The sequence below is a fragment of the Salvelinus sp. IW2-2015 genome, unplaced genomic scaffold (assembly GCF_002910315.2).
Source record: "Salvelinus sp. IW2-2015 unplaced genomic scaffold, ASM291031v2 Un_scaffold3042, whole genome shotgun sequence".
Taxonomy (NCBI): Eukaryota; Metazoa; Chordata; class Actinopteri; order Salmoniformes; family Salmonidae; genus Salvelinus; species Salvelinus sp. IW2-2015.
In genome coordinates this window covers 80,618-104,521 of record NW_019944334.1, presented here as the reverse complement: position 1 = coordinate 104,521, position 23,904 = coordinate 80,618, and the positions used below count along the sequence as shown (strand labels likewise).

General features: G+C 44.1%; 2 protein-coding genes across 3 annotated transcripts; one reads left to right on the top strand and one right to left on the bottom strand.

Moving 5' to 3' along the window:
- Positions 1 to 245: 245 nt before the first annotated feature.
- Positions 246 to 11,305, top strand: chid1 (chitinase domain containing 1). 2 transcript variants are annotated; one of them, XM_024142264.2, is made up of 13 exons: positions 246 to 696; positions 1,359 to 1,508; positions 2,142 to 2,274; positions 2,440 to 2,484; positions 3,129 to 3,235; positions 3,772 to 3,833; positions 3,951 to 4,043; positions 7,184 to 7,282; positions 7,437 to 7,586; positions 7,857 to 7,937; positions 9,035 to 9,077; positions 10,714 to 10,822; positions 10,977 to 11,048. In XM_024142264.2, the coding sequence occupies exons 1-12, from the start codon at positions 568 to 570 to the stop codon at positions 10,810 to 10,812; spliced, it is 1,191 nt and encodes a 396-aa protein (XP_023998032.1). In that variant the 5' UTR covers positions 246 to 567; the 3' UTR covers positions 10,813 to 10,822; positions 10,977 to 11,048. The 2 variants fall into 2 exon arrangements, with proteins under 2 accessions (XP_023998032.1, XP_023998031.1); XM_024142263.2 differs by having other exon boundaries at positions 10,714 to 11,305.
- Positions 11,306 to 12,135: 830 nt separating this feature from the next.
- gatd1 (glutamine amidotransferase class 1 domain containing 1) lies at positions 12,136 to 14,889 on the bottom strand. The gene is made up of 7 exons (XM_024142262.2): positions 14,735 to 14,889; positions 14,320 to 14,396; positions 14,106 to 14,211; positions 13,813 to 13,920; positions 13,373 to 13,464; positions 13,149 to 13,242; positions 12,136 to 12,699 (listed from the first exon to the last, which is right to left on the bottom strand). The coding sequence occupies exons 1-7, from the start codon at positions 14,781 to 14,783 to the stop codon at positions 12,584 to 12,586; spliced, it is 642 nt and encodes a 213-aa protein (XP_023998030.1). The 5' UTR covers positions 14,784 to 14,889; the 3' UTR covers positions 12,136 to 12,583.
- Between the last annotated feature and the right edge of the window lie 9,015 nt (positions 14,890 to 23,904).

Here is a 23,904-nt window from a genome sequence, read left to right as displayed (position 1 = left end):
CTGGAGAGCTCTATTGAGGCAATCTCCATTTTGAATTAGTCCATTTTCTTCTTCTTGATTTGCTTATTCCTTCTGATGACCCTGTTGGACATGACTCCAACATGGTCACCAGGAGGGTTCAGCCAATGAAGTTGGAAGTCCCACCCAGTTGACCACATTAAAATGGTGGAAGCCCTCAATGGCGCTTCCCTTACTAATACATGTTAATATAGCCTTTTGGCTACTAGAGGCGTCTATCATTCTCTATGGTATACACAGCCACAGACCTGCAACTACATGTGTAGAGTTGAGTGAGATTGCTAGTATATTCGTGATTTCTCACTGGTTATAATTCATATCAAAACGTTGAACTGGCTGTGGGCACCATGCATCATTGGGTGTTCAGCTGACTTGACAACAATAACATCGTAACTCTATCCAGGCAGGGGTGGTTCTTGCCGGAACTCGCAAATGCTTCCGACACAGTTTCCTGTATCACACTAGCTAGAACTTGTTATTATCTGAGTGGGTAGCTAGAAATCAGTTTTTTTCAGTTCGTGTCTCTGTGTAGCTTGACTCAGAGGAGAGATGAGAGTAGAAACAACGTTAATCATTGTGCTACACACCATACTGGTTACCCTGTTGGTCAGCTATGTTAGTGCTACGCTGTCCAGGACTGATACCAAGAAGAAGGACTCCAAAACACAGGAGCCAGAGGTGAGGAAGAGGAGGATAGTGGTGATTTATGATGAGGGCGAGTGGTGGCATCAGTATTTTGCATCCTGGAACCAGTGTATGTAACGGGCTCAATCAGCTATGCATATGGACGCTGGAGTTAAGGGTTCTCACTAGGGCTCAGCCCATGTGTGTGGAGATGGTGTGGACTTTGTATTCCCCCCATACCCAGTTCTGATTTAAGTAAATGACCAGTATTGTAGAATAGACATAGACCACAATGAATTAATTATAGATATTGTCAGTGTTTATTTAGTTAGTCTCATCCCAGTTCCCACAGTTGCTGTGTCTTCCTCACAGCTCCACAATTCTGTCATCAAGACTACCAGGGTTGGGGTCAATTGTAATTGAAGTCAATTCAGGAAGTGATTTGAAATTAAAATCCCAGAAACTGAATATCTTTAGAAATAGATGCTGTTTTTTCAGGTTATTGAGGAAATCATTGAGAATAGATGCCATTTTTTCAGGTTATTGAGGAAATCATTGAAAATACATGCCCTTTTTTTTCAATGATTGAATTGGAATTTCAGTTTACTTCCTGAATTGACAGCCTTCCAATTGAAATTGACCCCAACCTTGGAGACTACAGTTTGTTTGGTTTTATACAAATAGTTTTATCTTGTGTTTGTTTATTATTATATCAGACGTCCCAGGCAGAGCGGTCGGTGCTGGCGCGAGGTCTGGTTGTTGCTGACCCTCAGTGGAAGGACATCGTAAAGGAGGAGAGGAGATACTGCCAACAGGCTGTGACTCAACACACGTTCCAAGGGCCCGTACTGGGGTATATAACTCCTGTAAGTGCAGTGCTTGATTTGGGCTGGAGCTCACCGGAGCTGAGTTCCAGCATCACAAATGTTCTTCTGTTTGAGTTCCTGCACCTCTTATAAAAATTATTAGCTTATTGCAGAGTTCCTGCACCTAAATATAAACAGTACCGGCACACAAAATGAGTACCGGCACCTATTTCAGTCTAAGTCAGGCGCTGTGTAAGTCTCTAAAAGCAGGTTGGTGTGTTGGTTTACAGTCTGGTTAAACCAGACTGAACGTTGCAGTCACCTTTGAACAACAGTGACACTTTATCCTTTACAGAAATGTTGCCAATTTTTGCCTGCAGGTTAGCCTGGAATCCAGAACCTGATTCACTAATATTCCACTCCTTGTACTCCATGTTTAGCATGGCAAGGAGTGGCATGATAACTCAATACAGACTGGTACCCAGGCTACCTGCAGGAGTCCATGTGTTTATCTGATTGGTTCTGATCACCCTGCTATTACTATTCAATGTCTGTGTATTTAATAGTGGAACTATCATCTCACTACTGTTGTGTACGAGCTATATCTCATCAATAGGCTCCTTGAATACATTTAGAATCAACTCTTCATATAACCTTTCCCTTTTCTGCTTTATTTCTCTTCTCACGCTCCAGTGGAACTCTCATGGTTACGATGTTGCCAAGGTGTTCGGTTCCAAGCTGACCTCCGTGTCTCCGGTGTGGCTTCAGCTGAGACGGAGAGGACCGGAGAGCTTCCATATCACTGGTCTACATGATCATGACCCAGGTAATCTTTTCATAGACTAACCAGATTGATGCCAAACAAAGTTGTGATGCCTAAGAAATGTGTACTAAGGACTTGTCAGAGTTGTGATAGTCAGACATGTGTACTAAGGGACTATATGGAAAATATAGAAAGTTGTGTCTTTCAAAGACTCTCCTTCTTTTCTAGGTTGGGTAAAAGCTGTGCGGAAGGCAAACAAAAAAATCAAAATGCGTAAGTGTGTTAAACTCAGCTTCTGTTTAAATAAAAAATATATTTCCAGATGACCTCACTATGGTATCATTCAGTCACATTCAGTTCCAATGATCAGAGTCTCCTCCGGATCAGAGTCTCCTCCGGATCAGAGTCTCCTCCGGATCAGAGTCTCCTCCGGATCAGAGTCTCCTCCGGATCAGAGTCTCCTCCGGATCAGAGTCTCCTCCGGATCAGACTCTCCTCCGGATCAGACTCTCCTCCGGATCAGACTCTCCTCCGGATCAGACTCTCCTCCGGATCAGACTCTCCTCCGGATCAGACTCTCCTCCGGATCAGACTCTCCTCCGGATCAGACTCTCCTCCGGATCAGACTCTCCTCCGGATCAGACTCTCCTGGTCTCTTGTCCTAAAAAGGGCCCCTGTGTTTGGTAATCATGTGACATGCCTAGATTTGAACCTTTTTATTTAAATATTTTTCATCAAACTGTCCCGTTTTGTTTCTATATCAGATGTTCCAGCACCATCCTCAGAGAAATGCTTTCATTTTTGGTGTAATTCTAATTTCTGGATAAGGCTTAAAATACCGGATAGAATCTTTCTCTGTCACATGATAACCAATCACAGGGCCCTCATCATCCGATACTTCTCTTCTTCTCGCTCAGTTCCTCGCCTGTTATTTGACGGCTGGTCGTACCAGGACTATATGAGTGTTCTGGACAGTGAGGATGAGATCGAGGAGCTGGGGACTGAGATGGTGGACGTAGCTAAGGTAAGGAGGGGTATTTATGCTTTATTCAGACATTTAGAAACAGCTAGGAGGGAGACAAAATGGGAAAGGAGGAGACGGGGATCAAACCCTGGTCTCTGGGGTACTAGACGAATCCCAGAGCTGACAAGGTACAAATTTGTCATTCTGCCCCCTGAACAAGGCAGTTAACCCACTGTTCCCTGGTAGGCCGTCATTAAAAATAAGAATTTGTTCTTAACTGACTTGCCTGGTTAAATAAAGGTAAAATAAAAAGACCATGGGGCCTGCACATAAGGAGTTGAATTCACAATATAATACTAATGCATTATAGTACATTTATATCACATATCAGTTGGCAAGTGAGACTGAAAACAATTTATCAACTGACAAAAAGTTGAATGTGTATTTTTTTTACGGTAAATATTCTCATATACAGTCGTATACCTCAAAGTGAATGTTTGTTACAGATGTTGACTTCCGCTGTTTATAACATAGGAGTGTATCCTGAATGACTAACATGTCAAATGTAAACGCCTAATTGTGTTCTGCCTTTGCAGACAGAAGGCTTTGATGGCTATACGCTGGAGCTGTGGAGTCAGCTGGGAGGGAACAAGAGAGTGTGAGTAACACATGACACCGTGACCTGTCGTAGTCATGGTAATGACCCCTCTGATAGAGCTTAAAATCTACTTTTACAACCTTGGTTTGTATTGACTATAAACACCTTTCCATTCAGGGAGCTGGTCCACATGATTACACACATCTGTGAGGCTCTTAAAGAGAAGAAGCTGGAATGTGTACTGGTCATTCCACCAGCCGTCACACCAAGGTAGGTGATACAGATTCCACCGGCCGTCACACCAAGGTAGGTGGAACAGATTCCACCAGCCGTCACACCAAGGTAGGTGATACAGATTCCACCAGCCGTCACACCAAGGTAGGTGGTACAGATTCCACCAGCCGTCACACCAAGGTAGGTGATACAGATTCCACGGCCGTCACACCAAGGTAGGTAGTACAGATATTACCGGCCGTCACACCCAAGGTAGGTAGTACAGATTCCACCAGCCGTCACACCAAGGTAGGTGATACAGAATTCCACCGGCCGTTCACACCAAGGTAGGTGGTACAGATTCCACCGGCCGTCACACCAAGGTTAGGTGGTACAGATTCCACCTGCCGTCACACCAAGGTAGGTGGTACAGATTCCACCAGCCGTCACACCAAGGTAGGTGGTACAGATTCCACCAGCCGTCACACCAAGGTAGGTGGTACAGATTCCACCAGCCGTCACACAAGGTAGGTGATACAGATTCCACCAGCCGTCACACCAAGGTAGGTGGTACAGATTCCACCGGCCGTCACACCAAGGTAGTGATACAGATTCCACCAGCCGTCACACCAAGGTAGGTGATACAGATTCCACCCGGCCGTCACACCAAGGTAGGTTGATACAGATTCCACCGGCCGTCACAACCAAGGTAGGTGGTACAGATTCCACCAGCCGTCACACCAAGGTAGGTGGTACAGATTCCACAGCCGTCACACCAAGGTAGGTGTACAGATTCCACCGCCGTCACACCAAGGTGGTGATACAGATTCCCACCGGCCGTCACACCAAGGTAGGTGATACAGATTCCACCGGCCGTCACACCAAGGTAGGTGATACAGATTCCACCTGCCGTCACACCAAGGTAGGTGATAGATTCCACCGGCCGTACACACAAGGTAGGTGTACAGATTCAACCGGCCGTCACACCAGGTAGGTGTACAGATTCCACCGGCCGTCACACAAGGTAGGTGGTACAGATTCCCCCGGCCGTCACAACCAAGGTAGGTGATACAGATTCCACCGGCCGTCACACAAGGTAGGTGATACAGATTCCACCGGCCGTCACACCAAGGTAGGTGGAACAGATTCCACCAGCCGTCACACCAAGGTAGGTGATACAGATTCCACCGCCGTCACACCAAGGTAGGTGGTACAGATTCACCGCCGTCACACCAAGGTAGGTGGTACAGATTCCACCAGCCGTCACACCCAAGGTAGGTGGTACAGATTCCACCGGCCGTCACACCAAGGTAGGTGGTACAGATTCCACCGCCGTCACACCAAGGTAGGTGATACAGATTCCACCGGCCGTCACACCAAGGTAGGTGGTACATTCCACCAGCCGTCACACCAAGGTAGGTGATACAGTTCCACACCGCGTCACACCAAGGTAGGTGATACAGATTCCACCGGCCGTCACACCAAGGTAGGTGATACAGATTCCACCGGCCGTCACACCAAGGTAGGTGATACAGATTCCACCGGCCGTCACACACAAGGTAGGTGGTACAGATTCCACCTGCCGTCAACCAAGGTAGTGGTACAGATTCCACCGCCGTCACACCAAGGTAGGTGTGTACAGACTTCCACCGGCCGTCACACCAAGGTAGGTGATACAGATTCACCAGCCGTCACACCAAGGTAGGTGATACAGATTCCACCAGCCGTCACACCAAGGTAGGTGGTACAGATTCCACCAGCCGTCACACCAAGGTAGGTGGTACAGATTCCACCGGCCGTCACACCAAGGTAGGTGATACAGATTCCCACCAGCCGTCACACCAAGGTGGTGATACAGATTCCACCAGCCGTCACACCAATGTAGGTGATACAGATTCCACCAGCCGTCACACCAAGGTAGGTGATACAGATTCCACCAGCCGTCACACCAAGGTAGGTAGTACAGATTCCACCAGCCGTCACACAATGTAGGTGGTACAGATTCCACCAGCCGTCACACCAAGGTAAGGTGATACAGATTCCACCAGCCGTCACACCAAGGTAGGTGATACAGATCATTTAAAACATATAAAAGCCAGTATGAATGAGAACATATTATCAAATCATTAAAACGCATAAAAGCCTGGCTGCATTTGAGAAAGCCTGGCTGAATTTGAGATCATTTTAGAGACCATGGAGGTGTAATTTTAATCCAATTTTCTGCAGTTCTACAGATGTCTATGGCACTGAGAGAATGGCACACAACAGCCTGCTCTAGAATCACACCAGTGAGGGAGGCTTGTAGGAAGACAACAGCTGCTCTAGATCACACCAGTGAGGGAGGCTTGTAGGAAGACAACAGCTGCTCTAGAATCACACCAGTGAGAGAGGCTTGTAGGAAGACAACAGCTGCTCTAGAATCACACCAGTGAGGGAGGCTTGTAGGAAGACAACAGCTGCTCTAGAATCACACCAGTGAGAGGCTTGTAGGAAGACGACAGCTGCTCTAGAATCACACCAGAGAGAGGCTTGTAGGAAGACAACAGCTGCTCTAGAATCACACCAGTGAGATGCTTGTAGGAAGACGACAGCTGCTCTAGAATCACACCAGTGAGAGGCTTGTAGGAAGACAACAGCTGCTCTAGAATCACACCGGGGTCACAGATACATTAACAGTCTGGCATCAACTTTAACCATAATAACTTCAATCCTGGCAGACATTTGATAGTGTTAGTTGAACAGATCATCAACAGGTTTAATGTATCTAACATTCACCATTATCTTATCTCTGGTTTTAGTACTTTTTAATTTACACTGAAAGTGTTTTTCCATCCCGAAAATACACTACACTGTTTTAACTCCGGCATCCTGATAAAAATAACTTAGGCTGTCCGCTCAAGGATTCAATCGGCAGAACATTCTCTACACTACACCATTAATCCATATCTGTCCTGAGAGAGGAGTTTAATCCTTCTGTTGTAATCAGATCAATACCATTACTACCATATCTGATCCTGAGAGAGGAGTTTAATCCTTCTGTTGTGATCAGTTCAATACCATTACTAACATGTCTGATCCTGAGAGAGGAGTTTAATCCTTCTGTTGTAATCAGTTCAATACCATTACTAACATGTCTGATCCAGAGAGAGAGGAGTTTAATTTATTTTCTCCTTGTTTAATCTTTCTGTTGTGATCAGTTCAGGCCAGCCGGGGATGTTCGGGAGGGAGCAGTTTGAGCAGTTAGCTCCCGTAGTGGACGGATTCAGTCTAATGACCTACGACTTCTCCTCTGAACGGTAACATTTCCTTCTCACTGAAACAATCATATCCTTTTATTTAAAAAAATATGATATTGGTAAAATGACCATCACTGAACATTTTGACAGATGTTATAGGCCACTCCCATTGTTCTTAGTATATCAATAAGTCAGGTTCTCTCTTCCCTCCTAGACCGGGCCCCAGCTCCCCTCTACCCTGGCTGAGAGAATGTGTTCTAGAGTTGTCCCCCAGCAACCAATGGAGACACAAGATACTGCTGGGACTCAACCTGTATGGACTGGACTTCTCCACCTACGGAGCTGAACCACTGCTGGGGGGCAGGTAGGATACTCCTAATAATACAATCTTCTGTATAGATTACTAGTATAAAATCTCTGTCACTTCCAGGTCCCCCTTCAACCCTCTCTCTCTCTCTGTCACTTCAAGGTCCCCCTTCAACCCTCTCTCTCACCTCCGGTCCCCCTTCAACTCTCTCTCTCTCACCTCCGGTCCCCCTTCAACTCTCTCTCTGTCACTTCCAGGTCCCCCTTCAACCCTCTCTCTGTCACCTCCAGTCCCCCTTCAACCCTCTCTCCTTTGTTTCCTGTAAAGGTTCATAGAGCTGTTGAAAGAGCTGAAGCCTCGACTACTATGGGATGAACAGGCTGAGGAGCACTACTTCAGCTACAAGAGGTAGTTAGTCTACCAGATTATGGTATTAGGGGGACAGTTAGTCTACCAGATTATTGGTATTAGAGGGACAGTTAGTCTACCAGATTATGGTATAGGTACAGTTAGTCTACCAGATTATGGTATTAGGGGACAGTTAGTCTACCAGATTATGGTATTAGGGGACAGTTAGTCTACCAGAATATATGATTAGGGGACAGTTAGTCTACCAGATTATGGTATTAAGGACAGTTAGTCTACCAGATTATGGTATTAGGGGACAGTTAGTCTACCAGATTATGGTATTAGGGGACAGTTAGTCTACCAGATTATGGTATTAGGGGACAGTTAGTCTACCAGATTATGGTATTAGGGGGACAGTTAGTCTACCAGATTATGGTATTAGGGGACAGTTAGTCTACCAGATTATGGTATTAGGGGGACAGTTAGTCTACCAGATTATGGTATTAAGGACAGTTAGTCTACCAGATTATGGTATTAGGGGACAGTTAGTCTACCAGATTATGGTATTAGGGGTACAGTTAGTCTACCAGATTATGGTATTAGAGGGGACAGTTAGTTACCAGATTATGGTATTAGAGGGACAGTTAGTCTTACCAGATTATGTATTAGGGGGACAGTTAGTCTACCAGATTATGGTATTAGAGGGACAGTTAGTCTACCAGATTATGGTATTAGAGGGACAGTTAGTCTACCAGATTATGGTATTAGGGGGACAGTTAGTCTACCAGATTATGGTATTAGGGGGACAGTTAGTCTACCAGATTATGGTATTAGGGGGACAGTTAGTCTACCAGATTATGGTATTAGGGGTACAGTTAGTCTACCAGATTATGGTATTAGGGGTACAGTTAGTCTACCAGATTATGGTATTAGGGTACAGTAGCTCTACAGATTATGGTATTAGAGGTAGTTAGTCTACCAGATTATGGTATTAGGGGGACAGTTAGTCTACCAGATTATGGTATTAGGGGGACAGTTAGTCTACCAGATTATGGTATTAGGGGGACAGCACTCCTTTATTTACCGTCTTGGTGAAGAAATGTGTCTCGTCTTGTATCTTCACACCACAGTAACTCACTTTGTGTTCCACCTTCTAGGAGCAATGGAGTCAAGCATGTGGTGTATTACCCAACACTGAAGGTATGACCTTTTGACCTCCCTTTGATGTACAGAATACATCAGACACCATACGGGAAAGTATTCAGACCCCTTGACTTTTTCCACATTTTGTTACGTTACAGCCTTATTCTAAAATTGATTAAATTGTTTGTTTTTTTACCTCAATCTACACACACTACCCCATAATGACAAAGAAATATTTTTTGATACATTTTAGCAAATTGATATATATAAAAAACTGAAACATCAAATTGACATAAGTATTCAGACCATTTACTCAGTACTTGGCACACCTGTATTTGGGGAGTTTCTCCCATTCTTCTCTGCAGATCCTCTCAAGCTCTGTCAGGTTGGATGGGGAGCGTCGCTGCACAGCTATTTTCAGGTCTCTCCAGAGATGTTAGATCTGGTTCAAGTCCGGGCTCTGGCTGGGCCACTCAAGGACATTCAGAGACTTGTCCCAAAGCCAAATCGGCATTGTCTTGGCTGTTTGCTTAGGGTCGTTGTCCTGTTGGAAGGTGAAACTTCGTCCCGGTCTGAGGTCCTGAACGATTGATGTACCTCAATCCTGACTAATCTCCCAGTCCCTGCTGCTGAAAAACATCCCCACAACATGATGCTGCCACCACCATGCTTCACCGTAGGGATGGTGTTAGGTTTCCTCCAGACGTGATGCTTGGCATTCAGGCCAAAGAGTTCAATCTTGGTTTCATCAGACCAGAGAATCTTGTTTCCCATGGTCTGAGAGTCCTTTAGGTGCCTTTTGGCAAACTCCAAGCAGGCTGTCATGTGCCTTTTTACTGAGGAGTGGCTTCCGTCTGGCCACTCTACCATAAAGGCCTGATTGGTGGAGTGCTGCAGAGATGGTTGTCCTTCTGGAAGGTTCTCCCATCTCCACAGAGGAACTCTGGAGTTCTGTTAAGAGTGACTATCGGGTTCTTGGTCACCTCCCTGACCAAAGCCTATCTCCCCCGATTTCTCAGGTTGGCCGGGCGTCCAGCTCTAGGAAGAGTCTGGTGGTTCCAAACTTCTTCCATTTAAGAATGATGGAGGCTACTGTGTTCTTGGGGATCTTCAATGCTGCAGAAATGTTTTGGTACCCTTCCCCAGATCTGTGCCTCGACACAATCCTGTCTCGACACTCTACAGATAATTCCTTCGACCTCATGGCTTAGTTTTATAGACAGGTGTGTGCCTTTCCAAATCATGTCCAATCAAATGAATTTACCACAGGTGGACTCTAAGTTGTAGAAATATCTCAAGGATGATCAATGGAAACAGGATGCACCTGAGCTCAATTTCTAGTCTCATAAAAGGGTCTGAATACTTATGTAAATAAGGTATGTTTTTTTAATTTTTATACATTTGCTAACATTTCTAAAAACCTGTTTTTGCTTTGTCATATGTGTAGATTGAGGGGAGGGAAAGCATCAATTTTAGAATGAGGCTGTAACGTAACAAACTGTGGAAAAAGTCAAGGGGTCTGAATACTTTCTGAATGCACTGCAGACGATTCTCAAAATAACCAGATAAATACACTGAAAGAGTATCATGGTACACCAGGTTTAAGTTGATTCATGATCAAACAACATTTTCCAGAAACACAGATTTTTTTATAATGTATTGCCCTGTCTTTCTCTCCCTCTCTCTCCTGTAGTCTCTCCACCAGCGTATCTCTTTAGCCACTGAGTTAGGTACAGGAATCTCCATGTGGGAACTGGGCCAGGGGCTGGACTATTTCTATGACCTGTTATGAGCCAATCAGAGTAAGAGACTCAAGCTCCTTTTTTTTATTTTAGCAAATCGATAAACCGTATGAGCAAATGGTATAGTTCATGGTAATATTTGCTGAGCCACTGAGCACCAACCAAGCTTGAGGATTCTACCATTTATTTTTATGAATGACGTCTCTTATCTCAGGAAGAGTGATCATTGGAGACGGAGGTCGTGTTGTATGTGGAGTAAATGTGACGAGGGGTGGAGTGACAAACTTGAAGCTGCCAACGTGGCAGTAAAAAGCAGTTTAACTGGGGGTTGGTGACAGGGTTATTATGGGGTGTGTCACACACACGAGGTGTTCATGTTTTTAAATGGAAAGATATGAAGTATTCTTCTACCATTTTAAGGACTGGTTTCCCGGACATAGATTAAGCCTACATCTGAGGCATAATGTTTGTCAGGTCTAAATCAAACACCAGTCTGCTGCAGGAATGTTTCTTTGACATGAAATTAAAAAAAGGTACATTGTTCAGTGTTTGTTTTTAATATAAAAATGTAATCGACAATAGAAATGTACATACATACATTGATACTTTTTCTAATACCTCACCGGTGGCTGTTGAATTAGGCTGTGTGTGTGTGGTAGCTAAGCTAGTAGTACTACAAACCTCTGCTGTAGTAGACTGCAGGGTTGGCCTCAATTCCATCTAAAATCCAGTCCATTCAGGAAGAGCACTGACAATTCCTATTCTCTTCTACAAGGTCAAATTGRAATCTAATTGTAATTTGGTTTACTTTCTGAAATGGAATTGCACCAACCCTGGTGTACAGTACATAAGACAGGAGTTGTCCTCATGGCCCAACTAAACTTCATATTATCACATTTGTACCCAGAACTTTTATATTTGTCCTTGATCGCACTGAATGTAAAAACGAGCTCTACTTTGAGATTTTGCCTGCGACACCTGTATTTGAAAGGTTCAGTCTTCTTACTGTATATATATATATATACTCTGATGAGCCCGGTCTGCTAAATCATATCCTGTTCATGTCAAAATAAGGCTGGGATTAAATCCGATCGCGCTTTGTGGGCAACGCACCTTTTTAAAAGAGCCACGGAAGACGCTGATTGGCACGTTTTTCTGTTGCTTATTAGAAAAACAGGTTTCAGTTTTGGAGGTGTGGTTAAATCTGTTTATTCCCCATGAAGCCTATTTCACTTCCTGAAAATCCCCAGAATGAATCGAAGATTACATTTATTACAGATGTATTGAGTTGATGTTTTAGTTGTGTAATTTTACATCTAAAAAGGTGTTTGGTGCAGTTTTTCTCAAGTAAAAAGAAAAAAAGCGTGATTTGTTGTCTTATGTAAAGGTCGGAGCTGCTGGGCAGGTCTGTCTCACTGTTTATGCTATTGGATAGAGARCAATCACMGCAGCTGTTCACCCCATGTTAGTGGGTAAATGGACATCGTCAAATCAAAACCCAACCTTCATTTATCCGTTGTGACACACAGATATTCCAAACTCCATTTTAGACGAGACCCACTTTATGACCAAAATGATCCGATTTACACTAACTCATATCGATGCCAAATTGGCCATTTTCAAATGGATTCGTTGCTTTTCAAAGGCAGTAGCTCCTTTTAAAAGGCAATATTCCCACGCATTCATGATAAACGCGGCATATGTCGATTCCATGGCAGATTACCTTTTTAAAAATGGCGCATAGCCGTCAAAGCACGATCGGATTGAATCCCGGCCCAAGGCTTGTTAGCTTGGTCCCTACGTAGCTGAACAGAAGACATGTTACTTTCCATTACAGAGCATGATGAGGTTATTGACAGCGACTGACGTAGACTGCATGTTCTGTCCGGTCACCAGGTGTCTGTCGATCACGACATGCACGGCATCCTCCTGACTAGCTGGAAAAACAACAGTGACAGAAATACGTCAGGTTCCATCTTTTTTTTTTTTTGCTCGAGACACAACACTTAACATCCACGTCAGTCATATTGATTGGCTTCCTGCCGTGTTAAAACATTACTTCCTCGTGTCGAGACATGAGACCAATTCAGATCTCTGCACATTCTGAAGTAGTGTTGAACATGGCAGGAAGCCAATCAATATAATCTGACTGAGTGGAATTTTGCCACCCTCTTCCCCCCCCTCCAAAAAAACAGGTTTGCCAGAAATTCTGGGTTGTAGTATTCTGAATGTATTGCCTACTCCTTCCTGATTCTGGGACTGTTCCAACTGGGATTTTGGGGGAAAGTTACCAGAATTTTGCAACCCTACTTATTGACCATTTGCCCAAAATCCTCTGCGATGTAGACGTCCTGGAACTGGTATTTTTGTTATCTCCCACACTCACCGGTGTACGATCCTCCGCTGTCCTTGACAAAGTCCTCCACGATCAGAGGCAGGTTGGCAAAGTCTGGGCTCCTCACCAACTCAAACACAGACGGCTGGGAAATAATACAACCGGGAGAATGGAAGTTGTATGAAACGAGTAACCATATATTTTCATGTAAAATCAGGTATATTATTGGCTTTCATTAATTTGGAATGTAGTGTTATTTCCCCCCCCCCCCCTACCCCAGTGAGACTGTAGCCAGTGAAGATCCACTTCTGTCCYTCTATGGCGCAGCACAGACCAGATACCCCTTGTCCTATAGCGCACACCGCCTCTGGTAGGTACAGACATGGTCGTGTCATGTAAAAACAACATCTCACAAACCACGCAACAATGTTTCACAATATTAGTTTCTTAAACCTTTTGAGTCCAAGATATAGCTGAAGCCCCTGTCGGATCTGGATCGCTGTGCGATAGAAATTTAAAAAGGTAATTTCTGATTGAGCCGACAAAAACATATTTGTTTACCATGAATGCAGTCTCCACCCAATGCAGGAGCATTACCTTTAAATTTGTATTGGGCTTTAGCGGATTGAATAGAGACCTAATCTGTGTTAGGGGATCTGTCCTGTAGAGATCTACACGAGAGACTAGGGGATAGAGCACAGGGTAGGGTACTGACTCTGCTGTGAGGTGAAGTGTGCGAGGATACGTGCCAGAGAGCCACTGTGTGCCAGGTCAGTGAGCGCACCAGGACAGTCTGGAATCAGCAGAGCTTGGTACCGAGCACCTGGAATATAGGGGACAGACACGACATCGTCACGTGACCTTCAAAGTATTRCGCCAACTATTTCCATTTGTATCTTAACAGTCACATAACTGACCGCTCAATTACTGTSTAACAATTGACATATTTTGGATATGAATGCGGCAAAGAAATATACGAAGGTTACAAACTTATGCATGTAATGTTACCGTCTATTGACTCCAACTTGGCTGGGGTCGCAAAAGACTTTTGGCTGAAGTCTTGGACCCATCTGGCTGTGGTTTCATCCACCCCGACAAAATCTATGGGCTTCCCCTGGAAATGACAAGACACCAACATCATGTGTGTGTTTTTTTTGGTGTGTGTCTGTTTTTCTGTGTGTGTGTGTGTGTGTGTGTGTGTGTAGCTCTGTGTGTTTCTTACCCCTGGTGTAGCCGTCTGCAGGTTGAACACTGAACTGCAGAGACAGAAGGCTTGATGGAACGACCGAGCAGACACTCCTGGGAGGAGAGAGAGAACTTAACAGCAGACTAGCTACTAAAGCAGCAGTATGAACCATTCATGGTGATGATTGTACAATATGATAATGATTGTGTCAAAAACAATCCGGGATAAGATAACATTACTGCTACAAAATAGTAATATTTCCCTTTGACACAGAAAAGATACTGTAAAACATGACTAATATGGGTGCAATAGCTATCTAGTTCATTGAAAATATGAAGACTCATTGTCGTCCGTCACATGACATAAGGTTACATTCAGCAGCGCTAGCTTGACGTGCTCGTATCGACAGAAGTGGAAGAAATGAAATGTTCATAACGTGTTAACGCCTTACCTTGTGAAGCTGCACTGGCCACAATTAGACAAGTGGGCTTCGAAGACATTTCAGTGGTTTACGGAGATCAACTCTGTTGSCTGCTACTTCAGACCACTGTTAAAAAAAAAAAATGAAAACAGGAAGTGATCACAGTTCAACTTCCTCTTCCTCTAGCCAATGACAGTTCAACAGCCGTTTTCACTCTGAACCAATTTCAAAATAAAAGTCTAACGTACAGCAAGTGAAGTGAGCATAAAACGATGTGAATATCCTTTACAAAACCTTTGTATGTATATACAGTACCAGTCAAAAGTTTGGACACACCTACTCATTCGAGGGTTTTAATTTATTTTTATTATTTTCAACATTGTAAAATAATAGTGAAGACATCAAAACTATTAAATAACACATATGGAATCATGTAGTAACCAAAAAAGTGTTAAACATATCAAAATATTTGAGATTTGAGATTCTTTAAAGTTGCCACCCTTTGCCTTGATGACAGCTTTGCACACTTTCTCAAACAAACCAAGTTCACGTGTAAAATTCAGTGAAACTAAGTTAATAATGTTATTAAGTTAGCCCAAGTCTACATTCATGTAAGGTGAGTCCCAGACACAACTTTACCCGGACAAAGGCGATCCTGATCCCCACTGCTCCAATGATCTACAGTCGGCTCAGAATGAATTCCTCAAACTGATGCACCCTCCCTAAGGAGGGAGGATGACAGGGAAGACAAACTGATGCACCCTCCCTAAGGAGGGAGGATGACAGGGAAGACAAACTGATGCACCCTCYCTAAGGGGGGAGGATGACAGGGAAGACAAACTGATGCACCCTCCCTAAGGAGGGAGGATGACAGGACAGAAATGGTGGCAGAAGTTGAATGTTGAACTTTTGTTGTACACATAGCCAGATGATACTGTGTCCTATTTTGCGCAAATACGCTGTCGGTGTGTTCGAAGCGTMATCTCATCACAGCCGCACACCCAACCTAGTGTTGCGTACTACTCCATTGAAAATGAACGAAACCAAAGAGTTTGATGCATATTTGGGGTGGGGGTGATGGGAGTAGTRAGGTTTGTATRGAATGATTKTATTTTATTATAAATTCTGGGTTAGTTAACACTTCTTCGGGATCGGTGTCCTGTCCACGGTTGAGCTAACGTAGGCTAATGTGATTAGCATGAGGTTGAACATTTCCCAGGACATAGACATATCTGATATTGGCAGAAAGCTTAAATTCTTGTTAATCTAACTGCACTGTCCAATTTACAATAGCWATTACAGTGAAAKAATACCATGCTATTGTTTGAGGAGAGTGCACAGTTTTGAACATGAAAACTGATTAATAAACAAATTAGGCACATTTGGGCAGTCTTGATACAACATTTTGAACAGAAATGCAATGGTTCATTGGATCAGTATTTGTACATACACTGCTGCCATCTMGTGACCAAAATCTAAATTGTACCTGGGCTGGAATAATACATTATGGCCTTTCTCTTTCATTTTAACGATGATGGTACAAAAAAAATACAAAAGAACAGTTGTTTTTTTCTTTGTATTATCTTTTACCAGATCTATTGTTATATTCTCCTACATTATTTTCACATTTCCACAAACTTCAAAGTGTTTCCTTTCAAATGGTACCAAGAATAAGCATGTCTTTGCTTCAGAGCCTGACCTACAGGCAGTTAGATATTTGTGTGTCATTTTAGACTAAAATGTTTTTTWAAAAAGGGGAAGTTTCAAGAGAATATAGTGGCGTAGATAGGTCGTGAGCGGTCTCACACTCCAGTACAGTAGGTGGCGCTGTGGGCACCTGTCAGTTGGTTGCTATTCGCCAATAAAACTTAAAGAAGAAGAAGCGTYAAAGCGTCTGGTGGTTATGAGCCGTATGCGGCATCTACCCATGTAGAATAAGGTATATGTAGATTTGTTTTCAAACTTCATTAAACCAGCTCRTATGACAGTGTCGAAGAAATAAGTTAAACTTTCTGATGATAATAACCTAGCTAACGGCCAGCAAAATTAGATTGCTATGTTAACTGTTTGTCTGGGTTTAGTTAACTAACTAGTGTAAGGAATGGTAATAGATACTGGTTAACTTGTTTTAACAACTTCTCAACACTAAAGCTATACTTTGACACAAACATGCACCCATCCCCCACTATACCAACTTCGGTACCCTTATAATAAACACAGACCCACAACCACTCCCTCCCCCATGAACCGGCCCCTGCCTAAAACCAAAACGGCACATGCATTCTGCTCGAGGTTGAGACTCTAAGACAATAACTATGTTAAGAGCCAATGGACACGTCACATCAGGCCCGTGACAGATACCACGACCCAGATCGACCAATCGGAAGGCCAGACTACAAGATCGCAACTACTTTACTTGTTGCGATATATATCAGCACACATTGTTTTAGAGGTCACTTTTCGACGACTCATACGAGTCAGACAGAAGGGGCCGTGCTGCACGATTTTCAAAGATATTCATCTACCTGTGAAATAAACTGCCTTATTATAACAATTTATCCACCTCGTTCCTATGTTCCAACTTTGGATCTCTTGTCCTCCCAGTCAAAACGTTTTATCAACACTAGTTAACTTTAGTTTTGTAACAGCGTTTTATTTTACAAACGTTACTTGTTTTTTTCGATGAGCTAGCTAGCTACAGTAGCAAGCTAATGTAGTCAGTTTATTTTGTTAGGTGAAACACTTTTCACGCAACTTCGATACCGAAGTGACTTTTTYGACGCAGGTTTGGAGAATTTTACGCAGCAGGTTATGACGCCTCGATCACACCTACAGTGTTTTTTCGCGCGAAATGGTACGCAGCATCATCTGGATATATGTGCAGTTGCACAACGTTCACCTTCTGCTACCAATTCTGTCCATCCCTCTACACATATTGTCGGCTCCCGAGTGGTGCAGAGGTCTAAGGCACTGCATCTCAGTGCTAGAGGTTTTACTACAGACCCTGGTTCGATCCTGGGCTGTATCACAACCGGCCCGTGATAGGAAGTCCCATAGTGCGGCGCACAATTGGCCCACCGTCGTCCGGGTTATGCGAGGGTTTGGCCAGGATAGGCCGTCATTATAAAATAAGAATTTGTTCTTTAACTGACTTGCCTAGTTAAAGGTTAAACATATATATATTTTTAAATATTTTCGATAAATCCAAGGTATGCACCACACAGAACGCACTGCCTCTGCAACACAGAGTTCTATTGGAAATTAATGTACTTCTGGTGTACCAGAACACAATAACGCTGTCTGTGTGATCCAGGCGTAAGACTGAGGTTAAGGTTAGAGAAAATGCCCTCATAACCTGCTACGAAAATCACTTTGTATCGAAGTGGCGTTAAAAGTGTGTCCCGCTTGTTAGTAAGACGTTCGGGGGATGTTGGCTAGCTAGCCAGCTAAGTGTTTGTTTGGATCCCAAGTGACTCTCGCTTGGCTTGATTCGATTTCCTAGATGATGTAACGAACAAGACTTGTTGCTAGCCAACTAAAATCAGCTTGGCGTAACCAAGAAACAACTACTACAACAACAACAACAACAGACGGTGTTGACTACTACAGCCGATCGAGGACAAAAAGGATTACGTCCCAAATGTCTCCCTAGATAGGGCACTACTTTTGGAGCCCTGTGGGCCGTGGTCTAAAGTAGTGCCCTACATAGGCAATAGGGTGGCATTTGGGACCTGTAACCCCTAACGTTACCCTGACCTCTCCATGGCTGCCTGTCTGTGGAACAGATTTAGCTAGCTCACTACTCACAAAGTTACACACGGCTTTGGCTCTTGACCAGATGCATGGGAGGACACCAGGGAGCATGGTACGTTTCTATATTTAGCTCTGATATAGTACTGTAACACTGTCCTCTTCATCTACACTATCTTACCACATGTAACAGTTTAGCTTCCGTCCCTCTCCTCGCCCCAACCTGGGCTCGAACCAGGGACCCTCTGCACAAATCGACAACAGCCACGCTCGAAGCATCGTTACCCATTGCGCCACAAAAGCCGCGGCCCTTGCAGAGCAAGGGGAACAACTACTTCAAGGTCTCAGAGCGAGTGACGTCACCGATTGAAACGCTATTAGCGCGCACCCCGCTAACTAGCTAGCCATTTCACATCGGTTACATACACAAAGGCAGGCTCATTTTCCAGAAGATAATGAAGTTGACAGCGACTGGGGGCTGAAGCATCCTAATGTTGTGCTACTACTATTTAACTACTCTGTACTTCTGTTTCAGGGAGGACTAGCAAGAGGAGAAGACTAAAGAAATCATCCTGGGAGAAACTCAACATGACCGTTAACAGAAGTCCATTATGAAGCAGAGAACCTTGTTTCTCACCTCCAAAATGACGATCCATTTCAATCTGTTCAGTATGGCTACCAGCAGGACTGACATGCTGAGGAATAACACAGCCTATGTTCCTGAACACTGATACTAGGAGTTGGATTAAATGTTTTAATCTGAACTGAAGGTCCGCATCTAAAAACTCACAGAGTTTGGATGGAACCAAAGTGAAGAAGGTGACCAAGTTCAAGGTGGAAAGGTAGGTGGCCATCAAAGCGGAGGGTCGTGGAGGTGAAGGCCATCAAAGCGGAGGGTCGTGGAGGTGTTGACACTACAGTGGCTGTGTCACTACAGGTCAAATACCTGTGACTGGCAAGGGAGCGAAGACGGGAAAGGAACCAAAGAGTAAAAGCCAGAGGGGCCTTTTGAAGTTCATCCCAGCCAGAGAAGGAGGTGCCAGCCGAGGGCCAGAGAAGGAGGTGCCAGCGAGGGCCCAGAAAGGAGGTGGCAGCCGAGGGCTAGAAAGAAGGAGGTGGCAGCCGAGGGCCAGAGAAGGAGGTGGCAGCCGAGGGGCCAGAGAAAGGAGGTGCCAGCCGAGGGCCAGAGAAGAGGTGCAGCCGAGGGCCAGAGAAGGAGCTAGGGTCTTTTAAACCAGAACAAAACAGCAGTTATTCCAAGACGATTGCACATTCTAATTGTCCACTATGACCTAACACTTTGTTTTTAGAGCTAGTTGGTCATAAATGGTACATTTCCCCCATGCGTTGATCACCTGCCTGTAAAAATGTGTGTGGATGATTGGGTTGTGTTGATTTGGGCACCAAACGGAAGAAACAGAAGCAACGGGGAAGGACTTACCTGGGCTTTTCCAATAAGAAATGTGTTTTTTTTTTTTATTTTGTGTTGCAAAAATGGTTTTTAAAACGTTTTTTTTTTGTTGTTGTTGTTTTTTGTTGTTGCTGTGTGCCCTAATGAACATGACCCTGTTCTGTTAAAAGACTGTGTCCCCTACAGAGATGAGTGTCTCTGTGACCCTTTACATTAGTTAACATGAGTGTTATTGTGCCATACTTTATGAATGAGTCTTATATTTTTATCTTTTATRTAGGAAAAGCCAGTAGGAAGGTCTCTAAAAGCGATGCACTAGTTTGAATGGACGAATGGAAGACTCAGAGTACAAACTGTTCTGGGACCAGGCTGTCTGGCCAACTCCTGTGGTGTAATTGTCATGCCAAACAGTCATTTTGACTCTGACTGACCATAGAAGTTGGTCGTGTACCTCTGCTCAGACTTTGCAGACGCATGCCAGATCTTACAAAGCCCGGATAGCTATTTTAAGTACGAGCTAACTGCATCATATGTTATAGCAACTGGTGCCTGACGACACAGTCAATGATACGGTACGTATGATATGGTACGTAACCATTGGTTGATGAAGAAAGAGGAGCGTAGGAGACTGGTAGTGGGACTGTTTGATTTCCGGTGTTTACTCCTGCCTTTTAATACTACAAAGGCAGTGGATTAGGTTGGTTTTAGAACAGCCTAGATCAAGGATGGGCAGCTTTGATGAGGGGTGGGAGCCACACAATCTAAACTCATCATGAGGGGCAGCAGTGGCTCTCTGGTCTGTGCACCCACACTCAAACCCATATTCATGCAGTCCGAGMCGGCYCTAGYCTTTTTGGGTCCCTAAGTGAAATTTTGTTCGGGGGGTGCCCACCTTGCGAGCAAAACATATTAGCGCCCACTCGTCCCCCACTTGACAGCAGAGAGAATTTGTTTGTTTGTTTTAGAGTTAATTTCCCTACAATTCTACACATTTTGCTATGGGGCGTAGACAATGTTGCACTTTTTAAAGAAAGTTTGCTGTAATTCTACACATTTTGCCATAGGGTGGAGAGAAGATATAAAATTGCTATAAGTAATTTTATGCAATTCTACTCATTTGGTGGCGAAGAGAAACATTTTGCACTTTTACAGCCAATGGCGAAGTTGCATAAAGATGGAAGAATTCAGATGTGACTTCATAGCTTTTAGCACTAGCCACGGAGTTTGTTGTTAAACTACGGCGTGCAACATGGTTCAATGTAAACTACGGCGCGCAACATGGTTCAATGTTCACTACGGCGCGCAACATGGTTCAATGTACCAGTAAATCAGCACCAATCTACTTTTTCACTTTAAAAAAAAAAAATTGTCTCTGTCTCTGAGCTAGAATTAGGATCATGTATATTGTGCTAACGCTGATACATAAAAAGAGTAATGTAGAGAAATGTACAATACGGTGAACTTTAGCAAACGAGGCATTTGTGGTTAAGTACATGGGGGGGGGCACCATTGCTATTTCCTGTAATTCTGCTCATTTTGCCGTAGGGTGGAGAGAAATGTTTGCAGTTTTAAATATGATATCTGAGTGAGAGTGACTAACAAAATCAATGGGGTCGCCCCCCCCCGGTCGGTAATTTGACCATGGCTAGACTACCTTACCAATCAAAATGTTTTATTTTGTGTATTCTACCATTATAACTTAACATTAAGTTAATCTTTTTTGGGGGGGGGGGGGGGTTTGATCTGTGGTGCCCATCCCTGGCTTAGACCATGTAAACGGCTTCAAAGCTAACTGACTTGCTTTCCTGTTCTGGGTCATGATCACACGTACCCTTTTCACACTATCGTGCTGACTCCAACCATACAGTTCTGGGTCAGATCTGTTATTTTCACATTGTCCTTTCCAGCACGGTTCCAGCAACAATGGTGGATATGTAACCAGGCCATATCTTGGCTTGGCTCGGTTCAGCTCGGTTGTGTGAAAACAGTCATGGGCTCTGTAGGGGACTTTCTCACATTTGAATCCTGTATTTCACATTGCTGAATAAATGGTTGCTAAACTCATCATGGAGTTTTCTTGTAGAAAATGAGGTTGTTTTAAAAACCATACTACTGGCTAGTACTCTCACAGTACTCTCACAGTACTCCACAGTACTCTCACCAACCCAGACTTATTTCCTTGTAAACTTGTACAGTACTTGGGAGATTTTAGAGTTTTTATTTGAAGATACAATTTGAATTTCGATACGTCTGTTACTTTCTTTTTTGTTTTTGTAAATCCATAGAAACTGTTCAGAGATGTTCATACACTATATATACAACAGTATGTGGACCCTCCCCCTGCAAATTGTAGATTGGCTATTTCAGCCACAAACATTGGCGTAGAAAGGCCTTACTGAAGAGCTCAGTGACTTCAACGTGGCACCGTCATAGGATGCAACCTTTCCAGCAAGTCAGTTCGTCAAATTTCTGCCCTGCTTGTAAGTGCTGTTATGTGAGGTGGAAACGTTTAGGAGCAACAACGGCTCAGCCGTGAAGTGGTAGGCCACACACGCTCACAGAACGGGACTGCTGAGTGCTGAAGCGTGTAGTGCGTTAAAATCGTCTTTCCTCGGTGTTGTAACACTCACTACCAAGTTCCAAACTGCCGTTGGAAGCAACGTCAGCACAATAACTGTTTGTTGGGAGCTTCATGAAATGGGTTTCCATGGCTGAGCAGCCACACACAAGCCTATGATCACCATATGCAATGCCAAGCGTCGGCTGGAGTGGTGTAAAGCTCATCACCATTGGACTTCTGGAATGGTGGAAACACGGTCTTCTGGAGTTGATGAATCACACGTCACCATTCTGCAGTCCGACGATTGAATCTGGGTTTGCCGGCTGCCAGGAGAACGCTACCTGCCCCATGCATAGTCCAACTGTAAAGTTTGGTGGAGGAGAACAATGGTCTGGGCAGTTTTTCATGGTTTGGGCTAGGCCCCTTAGTTAGTGAAGGGAAATCTTTAACGCTACAGCATACAATGACATCTAGATGATGCTGTGCTTCCAACTTGTGCAAAACTGTGGGAAGGCCCTTCCTGTTATCAAGCAATGCGAGGGTCCATACTGAATATAATTGTCAAGATCGTGTGGGAATACTTAACTGGCCGCGACAGAGCCCTGACCTCAACCCATCTACATCTTTTGGGATGAACGCTGACTGCGGGCCTTAATCGCCGAAACATCAGTGCCGACCTCACTAATGCTTCTTGTGGCTGAATAGAAGTCCCCCCACTATGTTCCAACATCTAGTGGAAAGCCTTCCCAGAAGAGTGAGGGCTTTATAGCAGCAAAGGAGGGACCAGTTCCATAGTTAATGCTCCATGATTTTGCAATGACATGTTTCAACGAGCAGTGGATCCACATTCTTGATGGCCATGTTAGTGTATGTGATAACAACCTCCCTTCTGAGTAACACTTGATTTTGAAGGGTACTTGATATTAGAATTACAAAACATTTCATCAAATCATAAATTGCACATTCATAAGCACACATTTCATATATAAAAAAAAAAAAAAAAAAAAAAAAAAAATCTTACACACTGCTTATGAATGTTATGTATATGGTGTATGAATGTTATAAAGTGTCTTTTGATTTAGTACCCTTTCCAAATAGTGTGACCAACCTTTCTGAGTATTTATTGTTCTTATCTATGCTAATGAAATGGATTCATTTTAAAATGTTGTACAACTCTTTTTTTTCTCCACCATCATGAAAAATTGTAAAAAAAATTAATTGTGAGGGGACTAACTGTGAGTTTCGTCAATTCGCATCTGGCGATCTACTTCGATTTCAGAGCACTCCCGTCTGAGTGTCAGAGCGCAGAATAACTGCATGAATGGGCCAGTGTCGGTAAACGTCAGTCCAAAAACAGTAATTAAAACGGTTGCAGCACCCCCCCTTCCCCCCCCCCCCCCCCCCCCCCCCCCCCCCCCCCCCCCCCCCCCCCCCCCCCCCCCCCCCCCCCCCCCCCCCCCCCCCCCCCCCCCCCCCCCC

Excerpts from the sequence above, each read along its gene's own strand:
- chid1 (XM_024142263.2), top strand. The coding sequence starts at position 568 with ATGAGAGTAGAAACAACGTTAATCATTGTGCTACACACCATACTGGTT. Across the intron at positions 697-1,358 it reads CCAAAACACAGGAGCCAGAG|ACGTCCCAGGCAGAGCGGTC; the intron begins GTGAGGAAGAGG and ends TTATTATATCAG. Across the intron at positions 2,485-3,128 it reads AAACAAAAAAATCAAAATGC|TTCCTCGCCTGTTATTTGAC; the intron begins GTAAGTGTGTTA and ends CTTCTCGCTCAG.